Source organism: Moschus berezovskii, chromosome 25, assembly GCF_049115385.1.
Source record: "Moschus berezovskii isolate FMDL1 chromosome 25, NW_MosBer_1.0, whole genome shotgun sequence".
Lineage (NCBI taxonomy): Eukaryota > Metazoa > Chordata > Mammalia > Artiodactyla > Moschidae > Moschus > Moschus berezovskii.
This window is the reverse complement of record NC_142484.1, coordinates 49,157,414-49,170,354: the sequence shown is the minus strand read 5'-3', so window position 1 is coordinate 49,170,354 and position 12,941 is coordinate 49,157,414. Positions and strand designations below refer to the sequence as shown.

The following is a 12,941-nucleotide window of genomic DNA, read 5'->3' as shown; positions in this document are numbered from 1 at the left end:
TGCTCAACATCACTCATTATCAGAGAAATGCAAATCCAAACCACAATGAGGTACCATTTCACGCCAGTCAGAATGGCTGCTGTCCAAAAGTCTACAAGCAGTAAATGCTGGAGAGGGTGTGGAGAAAAGGGAACCCTCTTCCACTGTTGGTGGGAATGCAAACTAGTACAGCCACTATGGAGAACAGTGTGGAGATTCCTTAAAAAACTGGAAATAGAACTGCCATATGACCCAGCAATCCCACTGCTGGGCATACACTCTGAGGAAACCAGAACTGAAAGAGCCACGTGTACTCCAATGTTCATCACAGCCCTGTTTATAATAGCCAGGACATGGAAGCAACCGAGATGTCCATCAGCAGAAGAATGGATAAGAAATCTTTGGTACATATACACAATGGAATATTACTCAGCAATTAAAAAGAATACATTTGAATCAGTTCTAATGAGGGATGAAACTGGAGCCTATTATACAGCATGAAGTAAGCCAGAAAGAAAACACCAATACAGGATACTAAAGTATATATATGGAATTTAGAAAGATGGTAATGATAACCCTGTATGCAAGACAGCAAAAGAGACACAGATGTATAGAACAGTCTTTTGGACTCTGTGGGAGAAGGCGAGGGTGGGATGATATGGGAGAATGGCATTGAAACATGTATATTATCATATGTGAAACAAATCGCCAGTCCAGGTTTGATGCATGATACAGGATGCTCAGGACTGGTGCACTGGGATGACCCAGAGGGATGGGATGGGGAGGGAAATAGGAGTGGGGTTCAAGATGGGGAACACATGTATACCCGGGGCAGATTCATGTCAATGCATGGCAAAACCAATACAATATTATAAAGTGAAAAAATAAATAAAACTGAAAACAAACAAACAAAAACATTGATTCTTCCTATCCAAGATCACAGTATATCTTTGTCATCTGTTTTCGTCTTTTCCATCTTCAGTTTCCTTCATCAATGTCATATAGTTTTCTGAGTACAAGTCCTTTGCCTCTCAAGATAGGTTTATTCCCAGGTCTTTTATTCTTTTTGATGAGATGGTAAGTGAGATTGTCTTCTTAATTTCTCTTTCTTATAATGCACTGTTAGTGTGTATAAATGCAACAGATTTCTGTATATTAATTTTGTATTTTGCAACCTTACTAAATTCATTGATGAGCTCTAGTAGTTTTCTGGTGACTTCATTAGGATTTTCTGTGTATTGTATGCCACCTGAAAACAGTAATAGTTTTACTTCTCCCTTTCCAATTTGGATGACTTATTTCCTTTTCTTTGGATTACTGTGACTTAGACTTCCATCATTATGTTGAATAAAATTGGCAAGAGTGGGTATCCTTGTCTTGTTCCTAATCTTAGAGGACCTGCTTTCCGCTTTTCACCATTGAGTATAATGTTGGCTGTGGATTTGTCACAGTTGGCTTTTATTATATTAAGGTATGTTCCCTCTATGCCCACTTTCTGGAGAATTTTTTATCAAAAATGGGTGGTGAACTTTGTCAAAAGCTTTTTCTGGATCTATTGAGAGGACCATACTGTTTTTACTCTTCAGCGTGTTAATGTGGTATACCACATTGATTGTTTTGTGGGTATTAAAAAATCCTTGCATCCCTGAGATAAATTCTACTTGATCATAGTACATTATCCTTTTAATGCATTATTAGATTCAGTTGGTTAATATTTTGTTGGGGATTTTTGCATCTATGTTCACCAGTGATTTTGGCCGGTAATTTTCCTTTTTCTGTGTGATACTTTTGTCTGGTTTTGGTATCAGGGTGATGGTGGACTCATAGAATGACTTTGGAAGCATTTTTTCCTCTGCAATTATTTGGAATAGTTTTAAAATGTAGGTGTTAACTCTTCTCTAAATATTCGGTAGAATTCCAATTCTACCATATGGTGAAGTCATCTGATCCTGGATTTTTGTTTGCTGGGAGTTTTTAAATTACTGACTCAATTTCTTTACTGATAAGTGGTCTATTCATATTTTCTATTTCTTCCTGATTCAGTCTTAGTAGATTGTACACTTCTAAAGACTTGTCCATGTCTTCCAGGTTGTCCATTTATTGGCAAATAGATGCTTGTAGTAGTCTTTTATGATCCTTTATATTTCTGTGGTGTCTTTTGTAACCTCTCCTTTTTCATTTCTGATTTTATTGATCTGCGTCCTCTCCATTTTTTTTTCTTGATGAATCTGGTTAAAAATTTATCAGTTTTATTTAACTTTTCAAAGAACCAGCTTTTAATTTCATTGATCCTTTCTATTTTTGTCTCTATTCACTTATTTCTGGTTTTATTTGAAATTTTTCTTTTTTCCTGAAGTAAGCTTTTAAATTCTGTTTTAGAACTGTTTTTGCTATCTCATAAGTTTTGGATTGTCATGTTTTCATTTGCATTTATCTCTAGGTATTTTTTCATTTCCTGTTTGATTTCTTCAGTGATGCATTGGTTGTTTAGTAGTATATTGTTCAGCCTTCACCTGTTGTGTTTTTTTTTGTAGTTTTTTTCTCAAAGTTAATTTCCAGTCTTATATAGTATTGTTTTCAAAAAAGGTGCTTGATGTGTTTTCAGTTTTCTTAAATTTACAGAGGCTTGTTTAGTGACTTAGCGTATAATCTATCCTGGAGAATGTTCTCTTTGCACTTGAAAAGAATGTGTATTCTGTTGCTCTGGGATGAAATTATGTATATATATATATATATATCTGTATATACACCCACAGATATATAACAGTAATTTTCTATGTTTATTATGTACTGTGACCTTTGCTAGTTCAGATTTTGTATTATTTTATCTAAAGCTGATGAAGTGCTTTAGAAGTATTAATTAAGTTTCACATCTCTTGAGATGGAGAAGTTTCACCATGCCTTGTGAGGCTGAAGCCACAACATAATTCAGTCATGACCAAGGACAATACCCAAGAAACCAAGCTTAAGATAATTAAAGCATTCCACACATTTTCACTTCAAATGTGATTATGATTTGACTTTACAAGAGGAAACAATTTTTCATACCGTGCATTCGGTTGGACTTCACAAATTCTTTGTCCTCCTTGTCAATGCTGGAGGGATGCCAGGTAAACTTCTGAATATTTTCATCAAGATACCTGCTCAGATTCTCATCAAAGACTGTGATTAGTAGGTAAAATTCCTTGTCTATTCCTTTCTACAGAGAAGAAAGAAATGAATGAATGCTTGGAGGACTTCTTAGCTCTACTTTGCTTTCAAAGTTAACACGAAGTAACACAAAGTAAATGAGGATCAACATCAGCCATAGATTTGCTGGATCATTTTGGAAATCAAGATTCCGATCAATTCATTCTACACCCAATAAATTCATCTTCCTCATTATATCCTTTTCCCTCCCCATGTGACCTCCTCAGAGGAAGTAAGTCCCTGTTCAGAAGTTTTCCTAATCTGCGGTTCTTCTGTTCTCAGGCACCGTGCTCTTTTTGTCACTTTCAACTCCGTGTCCTGCCCTCGGCCTCTCTGACCTCATCTCCTTGTATTCACACCCTAGCTCACTCCAGCCACCCTGGTCTTTTGCTCTTCTGTGAACACACCTACTTCATTCCTGCCTCAAGACCTTTTCACATGCTGTTCCCATTGTCTAGAAGGTTCTCCTAGGTCTTGCCTGGCTCCCTCCCTTATTCCCTTCCATTCCCTGTACCAATATCACCTCCCTGGAGTGCCCTTGCCCCAACCTAGCTAAAAGTCCCTCATCTTCCCTCCTGCCTGCAAACTCACTCACCTTTCCACACTCCACTCCTCTTCATAGCACTAATCTCCACCTAAAATACTTTATGTATGCACTTAAATGTGTGACTGCTGTCCCACTGTAATGTAGGCTTTGATAGGGTAGGGAAGTTTTGGGTATCTCTCTGTATTCCCAGTTCCAACAAAAATGCCTGGAAAACTAGGCACTCAATACATGTTTTTGAGTGAGATAATGAATTCAAGTAATTCATGGCTTTGCTAAATTATATTGAGTTGATAATGAAGGACTAATTCCCATTGTGGATATTCCTAAACCATCTATTTGAATATTACTGACCACAAAGCATACTGAATTGTCAAAATCTACTCTTCTTTAAAGCTGAACCAGAGAAGTACTGTGTTTTCTGTCTCTCAACCATCTTCCCACCTCTAACAGACTCCCTCTCAATCTACGCTTCATCCTGTCGTCTACTCCAGAGGGACCCTCACCAGTGCCATCGGATCACATCTCTCTCCTTCTCAATATGGACAATACAATGTAATTCACAGTGATTGGTCCCTGCCTACCTTTTCAGCCTCATCTCTTGGCCGTTCCCTCCTGACACCTGAACCAAAGCAAGCCCAAGATCCTTGCAGCAATCTGAACTTGCTGTGTTCAGCAGGCCTCTGACCTTGATGCGTGTTCTCCCTTAACACTGATGGTCTGCCACCCGAATCCAACTTCAAGGGGCAGCTTAGCTGTCCCAGCTCTGTGATGCTTTCTTAACTCCTCATTGAAGGTAAGGTATTCTTTGCTTTACGTTCTTCCTATACCTTATGGACACTTACTGCTTTTATCACATGGTGTTTTAGAAGGCAATAGTTTTAGATCATGGGCTATGGAAAGAAACAATGTAGGCTTAAGATTTTTCAAGATAAAATATTAAAACTGGAGGCGGAATAAGGGATCAAATATATTTGGAAAGATATTGGGTTCTAGTGCCATTCTGCTTACATGTTATGACAACCGAGAGAAATGACTTGTCTTCTCCAAGTCCTATTTCCCTCATTTGCAAAATGAGGATATGAGTTGTCCCTACTTCATATTTTCTGGAGGGCTAAATTTGATACTATATTTGACGCATCCTCTAGCAAATACTAAGTGCCTGGTGTTAACTGTTATTAACCGTGGCCGTGTTTGTCCACAGGATGAGAAGGAACCACTGAGAGGGATTTGGTCGGAGAGCCTCATCATCCGAGTCATCTGTACGGCAACTGGGTCTGTGAAAGGGGAAATTAGCCCAGGAGGAGGCTAGAAGGTAGGTATAGGACCCTGTGTAGTCATTAACTTTGTGTCAACTAGTTCGGGTGCCCAGATATTTGGTCAAACATATTTCTAGATATTTCCATGAGGGTGTGCTTGGATGAGATTAACATTTGATTCAGCAACTAAGTGAAGAAGATTGCCCTGCCTAGTGTGGGGGAGCCTCATCCAGTCATTTGAAGGCCTTAAGAGAACAACAAAAAATCTGACCCTCTCACAAGTAAAAGGGGATTCTTCTTGCCTTTGAACTGGAACATCATCTTTTGCTTGCCTTTGAATTCAAACTCAAACACAGCCTCTTCCTTTCAAGACCCTGCTGCCCTTTTGGGTCTCCTGAGTCTCTTTCTGTGACTCGCCCTGCATATCTTGAAACTTGTCATCCTCCATAGTCATGTGGGCCTCTCCTTATCATAATTTTCTTTCTATCTATATATACATCCTAATGGTTCTTCTTTTCTACAGAACTAGGATTAATGCCAAATATAAAATATACCATTTAAACAAATAGCCTGCTATTTCTGATTGGTAAAGTAATTCAAAATGATTCAGTTGCTGACTTTCCCTCTTTCTATCAGTGTGTTTCATATCATGTAGATATAGCTTGAAATGCTATGCTTTGCCACCGCAATCAGTGTGGCTTAATCTAAAGCCTCTAAATTGGGACTTGCAACAAAATATCTACTTGTTCCCTTGTTTCTTTGGTCATAGTGATTAACTCCTAGATTATAGTGGTGAGTTACAGTGATTCTCAAACTTGGTTGCACACTGGAATCACCTGGAGATTCTGACTTAATTGGTCTGAAACACCCAAATAAAGGATGTCTAAAAGGGCTCCAGGTTTTTTTTTTATAGGCGGGGGGACAGGTAAGTCTAATGTGTAGACAAATTTGAGAAAATTGCATGCGCGCTAAGTTGCGTCAGTCTTGTCCGACTCTGTGCAACCATATGGACTGCAGCCTGCCAGGCTTCTCTGTCTGTGGGATTTTGCAGGCAAGAATAGTGGTGTGGGTTACCATGCCCTCCTCCGGGGGATCTTCCTGACTCGGGGATCTAACCTGCAACTCTTGTGTCTACCTGCATTAGCAGGCAGATTCTGTATCACTAGCACCACCTGGGAAGCCCTTGAGAAAATTTGCCCCCTGCCCCCTAAATAGCCTAATTTACATTCTATATAGGTCTCCGGAGATTCTAGAATCAAAGCAATGCCCAGGGAAAGAGTCACCAAATTCCAGCCAAACAAGCAGAGATCCTGGCTTTCTGCATAGGCATCAGTAACTTTCAGGTCTTAAATTTACAGTAAAATTAACTTAAATTAAAATTTGCATCTTAAATTTATGAAAAATAAAATAAAATCCTCATTATGTAGAAGTAGCACTGAGGAAAAAATTCACCTTTTTGTAATGGACGATTACTATTCACTCTCTAGCCACAGTCCTGACCTCCCTCACAGACAACCCTGTGAGCCCGGCGACCTTTGAGGCCTACCTGTGTCGCATCAGCATTGAGAACGCCCCTTTTACAGACTAGCAAAGGCCCTACAAGGCCAGAGCTTGTGTCCTTGATTGGTTCAACCGCTGAGAAGTAAAGATAAGTCAGACAGGGTGGGTCATCAGCTGTTGGGCCAACACTTTCAGGCACCGTCCACCTGTATGTGAAGATCTCACCTGGCTTAACATGTGCCCCTGGCTTCAGAAATCCTGCGGAGACAAGTAAAACAGCTATTCAAAGCAACAGCCAGGAATGAGAAACTTGTCAGACTGGGTCTTCCAGCTCAGGATGCGTCTCTGTCTGATGATGTGCTTTGTGGAAGGACAGTTGTTTCCACTGTATGCTATCAGAGGTCAGTGCCACCATCTGCTGTTTTACGAGATAGATGCTTATATATCAAAGGACTATCTTCTTCACAGTTTATACTTAATATCTTCATAGATAGTACTTCTTACTCAAATCTCAAGTTTAGCAAATATTAAAAGAGTGATAATTGTCTTTAAATTATCTTAAAGACTGATAATTACCCATTTATATATAAATGTAAATCTATAAAATATCATTTAATACCTTCTATGATGTGGAATTTACTATATTTAGCCGTTTAGAGGATACCCCAAGAAGTTAAACAAGAGACCTAACTTTACAGAGTTTTAAATCTAGAAGGTTGAACTAGGAAATAACCCAAATAACTCCAAGTTAGAGGAGGTAAGCAAAGGCACAAGGTAACAAAGCTGGTAAATGGCAGATCTGGGATTAAACCCAGGGCTGATTCCAAAGACTTTGTACTTGACCTTCACATTGTATTGTCAAATGAACACATTGAATCTCTTCAACTAGACTGAGGTCAGAGACTTCCTGCATTTTGTCCAGGGCTTGCAAACAGGTACGCAGTAAGTTTTCTGAGATATACAACAGGTTTCAGCTGTCATTACGGTTCTTTCTGCAAAAGTCATCGTGAGCATTTTGACCAAGGAAGAGAATGCGGACACAGGAGACGTTGCTGCAGCAGGCAGGGGGTACAGGGTGGGGAAGACTAGCGAACTGGGGAATATTGCCTCCATCCTTTCCTTCTCTGTTCCCTCCCCAGCACCGCAAAGCCTGCTCTGGACTGGGACCAGCCTCATACTTGGGAATAAAGAAGTATCTCAGGAGTCATGGTGTCTGCTATAGCGATGAGAAAGGCTTCCCACACAGCCAGGATTTCCCAAGAACAGTATTATGAATGGAAGTGTAGTTCCTGCAGCCACTGGGTAGAAGCTGTTCTTCTTACATGTAGACAGCCTGTGCTACATACTCTGTGATTGGGGGATACATTTATGATGTTAAGCCCACAAAAGTTTTAAATAAATATCTGCCCATAGAGACAAGCAAAGCCCATGTGTAAGAGTTTCATTTCAACAAAATGTCAGAAATCAGATTTTCCCCTTAGCCTTACCCAGAGAATCCCATGCAACTGCAGCAGAAAACTCTCCATCTTAGAGGAGTGAGGCAGTGAAAGTAACCCACTTTGAGATTTATTATGTGACTGAGAGTAAAGGAATGGCATTAACATTTCCTAAGTATCTACTGTGCGCCAGACCCTGTCCTGAATTCTGTCTGAAGTGAAGTGATAGTCGCTCAGTTGTGTCCGACTCTTTGCGACCCCATGGACTGTATGCAGCGTCCCCCAGGCTCCTCTATCTATGGAATTCTCCACGAAAGAATACTGGAATGGATAGCCATTCTCTTCCCCAGGGGATTTTCCTGATCCTGGGATTGAACCCAGGTCTCCTGCATGGCAGGCAGATTCTTTACTGTCTGAGCCACCAAGGAAGCCCATCTATCCCTTCCCAAAGCCCTGTGAGGTGAGCATCATTCTCTGTACTTGAGAGAGGAGAACAGTAAGGTTCAGAAAGTTGAAAAAGCTGCTCAAGCTCACAGGGCTACCAAGTAAAGGGCCCAGGATCCTCCCAAGGCACACACTAGGACTTACCATCTACGTTTGGGGCTGCATCAGAAGCTTTGTCATAGATCACACCATGGGGCAAAATACTGTAGACCTTGTCAGCTTTGTTGGCAAATGTCACTAATAGAGTGTCACCCACCTCTGCCTTGATGACGGGACCTGAGAAATGTTGAAAGAGGAGGGAGAAGAGATGAAAAGAGACAGAGAAGTGAATGGGAGCAGAAGAGTCACTCCCTATTAGATTACACGTCCCACTGAAACATCTCCCTCGTTCCAAATGTGACAGATATTTCACTGTACCCAGAATTCCAAGGTGGGCTTCTGCCTCAGAGAATCTCTTTCTTCGAGTAAAAGTTGCATCAACATACTCTGTGTACCGAGCCTTCCAGTATTTCCCTCCTATTCTGTTGTCGCCTTGTGTGAAGTAGAGCTCAGAGTCACTGGAAAGAGAAGGGAGTTGACTGGGAATACACCTCTGCACATCCATAATTAAATGCCTTAATTAAGGAGCTTTATTGTATTGTCTGAGCCCATTCATCCACCCATCTCCCCAGAAAAGATAGCACAGTCTTCAGCCAAGTTCCCAGAAATAGTCAACCAGCCTTAAAAGTCTTCAGAAGCTCTTTGGTGCTCAAGCTCATTTCTCTCTTAGCCATTGTACTTTCTTCCCCAGAGGTCCAGCAACCGAAGGAGGCACAGGTAAACTCCTTACTTACCAATATTGGAGTCCCAGATGGCGTCCTACAAAGTAACAAAGAGCTAACTGTTTTCTTTGCAGAATGAGCATCCCTCTCTCTCTTGCTGATGTCACTATGAATAGTCTCTGCAAATAGTAAGCTCTGATATCTGGCATGATTAAGGAATGGAGTATCTAGTGAACCGAGTAGGTTAATCAGTGGAGTTACCATATAAACTATATACACGAAATACCAAATTTCAAACTTGTGAATTACAATAACATAACTTCCAACGAGTACTATCCCTCCTCTGCTTCTGTCACTGGTACCACCGCTCTTGCAGACATGCCGGCTGTGTCTTCTTCTTCTGCCTCTTCCTCTTATCTTGTTCATCCTGACTGTGTAACCTTCCTTTCCTTCACCTTTATTTCATCTTTTCCTTTCCTTTCTTCCCACAACCACACTGCATGCGTGTGCTCCTCGCCTTGTGTTTAGACCATAGTATCAGCCTCCTATCTATCTGTGCAGCATCCTCTATCTCACATTGGCTCCCTTGAGTTTTTTTCTCAGCATACGCACTGATACTCCAAAACCTTTAAAATAGTCATTTTCATTGTCATCTTATCTGCTCCAAATTCTCCAGTTGCTCCCATTGCCAATCAAGTAAAGCTCAGACAGACTGGAGGACCTCTGCAGAGGACATCCGGTTTGCTCCGGCCCTCTCTCCACTGCTCTGTGGAAGTGCTCATGCCCCACGCAAACCCCTCACCTGTCATTCACTCTGCTCTCGTCACTCTGCTTTATGGCAGATGCTTTGCAGTAACCCCTGCATCTAAAATTTCCCTCTCTTTCAAATTCACTTGCATAAATTCTATCATTCAAAAGACTCTACCTTAGTTTCCCTTCTTTTGTGACGTATTTCTGGCTGCCTTCACTCTCTCTACATGCCCAGAGAACTCACTGTCTGGACAGCTCATCTTAATCTTATTTGTAACTTGCAAAGTCACTTCTCTTCTCCTGTATATTCAGCTTCTTTCTGTACCTGAGATCGGGGACATTATCTTAGACCTTCCTGCATCTCTCATGTCACTTAGTACATAGTGTTTTCACATATTACACTAAATATCCATTGAATATAGCTTGATATTTTATAAGGTGCTTTCTAATTTTGGAAGGCTTCTAAGACATAATTCTCAATGTTAATTTTCACTATTCTGTTTATGGGAAAATGCTAGTCAATAGGGAATGTTGATATCAAAGAGTTTTTCATAGGTGGTCCACACAAATTCTTTAGGCAAGGTTAAATGTTATCACTTTGGTGGAAGAATGAATGAAATTTATAATGAAAGAAGCAAAAGGAATCTTATTGATCATAAAGACAATTTTTTAAACATTCCCTCAAATATGAAAAGGATTATAGGGTAAGAGCAATACTTGTTATCATACTGTATTTTTTGTAATGCTTTCCCAGACATATTTGCATATGATCCTACAATAAACGTCACAGGGGTCTTCATCCACTTAATAAATTGTTAGATTCAATTTGAAAAATATTACATGCTATGGAAGCCCAGAGAAAATTATTCAGGTGTCAGTGAGACTTTACTTAAGAAGTTACAGTAGAGTTAGATTTTGAAGGGGCAAAGTGGCATTGTACTGGACAGGGAGGAATATGAAGTCTGGGCAGAAGGGGCTTCACTTATATCAGGCTGTCCTTGAACCAAAAAAGGTAACCTTCCTTGGCTGTTTCATCTCCCTGAAATAGAGTCCTGACTTATTCCCCCTTCAAAATTGTCTGCTTAATACGTGGAAGACCTTAGTCTGTTCTCTGTCAGCTTAGTAACTCTCATGGCACTTTATGCTGCAGCTTGCACATCGTAGATGCTTCTGAAGTGTTTGATGGATGAATACATGAATCCAGTGCTTTGATTTTGCCCGCAAATCTTAAAGCAATAGTTCAGTTCGGTTCAGTCGCTCAGTTGTATCCAACTCTTTGTGACCCCATGGACAGCAGCACACCAGGCTTCCCTGTCCATCACCAACTCCCGGAGCTTACTCAAACTCATGTTCATCGAGTCAGTGATACCATCCAACCATCTTATCCTCTGTTGTCCCCTTCTCCTCCCACCTTCAATCTTTCCCAGCATCAGGGTCTTTTCTAGTGAGTCACTTCTTCACGTCAGGTGGCCAAAGTATTGGAGTTTCAGCTTCAGCATCAGTCCTTCCAGTGAATATTTAGGATAGACTGGTTAGATCTCCTTGCTGTACAAGGGACTCTTGAGAGTCTTCTCCAACACCACAGTTCAAAAGCATCAGTTCTTCAGTGGTCAGCTTTCTTTGTAGTCCAACTCTCACATCCATACATGACTATTGGAAAAACCATAGCTCTGAGATACTCTGCAGTTATCTGCAGTATATACAATTATATATACAATTCTCAGCAGCATATACATTATGGGACTCAGAGCTCCTTAAATGATGCTATTATGCCATTTATGCAGTATGTACTCGTGAGAACAGTGCCTGGAACACAAATGAGATCACAGCAAAAAGCCTAACAGATGCCTCTCTTATGAGAGGCTTAGAAACATCAGCAAAGAGAGCTTACCTGCCAGAGGCGTTTAGGGGAAGACCACTGAATTTGTCATAGCCTTGAGGACCATAATCCCAAAGAATTTTTTCAGCTGCTATAAAGTAGTGTCTCTGTTGACCCTTCATCTTGGGGTGAGAAATACCACTTTTGCAGTTACCGACATTGTATTGCCCCAGCATGCCAGCTATAAAACAGAGGAAAACCAAGAGCCAATGTACAAATGCTCCAAAAGCAGTCATAGAGGAAGAATAGACTGATTCACTTGACTTCATGGACATTTCAAACTTTTGTACAGAAAGTAGAACCATAAACAAAGTTAAAAGTAAAAATAAACAGTGGGTAGAGGAGTGTTTTAACACATATGGCAAAAGATTAATACGTAAATATCTTTGATAAATAAGAAAGAAAAAAGTAAATATTTCAACAGAAAATGAGCAAAACATTGATAGGTTATTCACAAAAGAAATACTATTGGCCCAAGAACAAACAAACAAAAAAGTTCAACGTTAATAGTAATCAAGTGATACTGTTGTTCAGTTATCAAACTGTAAAGTTTGGAAAGACTATGTATTTATATATAAAGGTCTAGAAAATAGGGAAGATATTCATCAAAATGTCACACCATTATCTCTAGAGGTGATTGCTAATTTTAAAATTGAATTATATATATCTTCCAATTCTAAACATTTTTTCCGAGGGTATGGACAATTTAGTCAATGTTGTATTTCAGTACTGTATTCCAGCTTATGTCTACAACTACTGGCCAAATTTAAGAATCTAACTAATTTCAAATGGCTGCTAATGCCTTGATTCATGTCAATGTATGGCAAAACCAATACAATAATGTAAAGTAATTAGCCTCCAATTAAAATAAATAAATTTTTTTAAAAAAGAAAAAAAAAACTAATTTCTTTTCAAATTTAAGGATCTTCTGTGGAGAACACCTACAATCTACCCTTTTAGGGAATTTCAAGTATACAACACAGTATTGTTGATAGTAGTCACCATTAGATCTCAAGGACCCATTTGTCTTGCATAACTGAAACTTTGTATTCTTTGAGATCTCAAGTGCTCTCACCATCACCAACATCACAAAGTTTGACTATGTGAGGTGGTTGATATATTAATTAGCTTGTGTGTAGTTTAAAGAGTTTACACCTTATATCAAAATATCAAGGAATTCATATACAATTCCTATCTGTC

General features: G+C 39.8%; 1 protein-coding gene across 3 annotated transcripts in view; it reads right to left on the bottom strand.

Moving 5' to 3' along the window:
• The window catches only part of HEPHL1 (hephaestin like 1), a 59,171-nt gene that overhangs the window by 36,211 nt on the left and 10,019 nt on the right, over nt 1–12,941 (bottom strand). For 2 of the 3 annotated variants that reach the window (XM_088832158.1, XM_088832159.1), the window contains 5 exons: nt 11,754–11,922; nt 8,769–8,908; nt 8,496–8,627; nt 6,518–6,729; nt 3,028–3,178 (listed from right to left, as the gene is read on the bottom strand). In XM_088832158.1, coding sequence (XP_088688284.1) covers nt 3,028–3,178; nt 6,518–6,729; nt 8,496–8,627; nt 8,769–8,908; nt 11,754–11,922 — 804 coding nt within the window. Of the gene's footprint in view, nt 1–3,027; nt 3,179–6,517; nt 6,730–8,495; nt 8,628–8,768; nt 8,909–9,184; nt 10,065–11,753; nt 11,923–12,941 lie in introns of those variants that run through there. The other variant, XM_088832160.1, reaches the window with a different exon arrangement.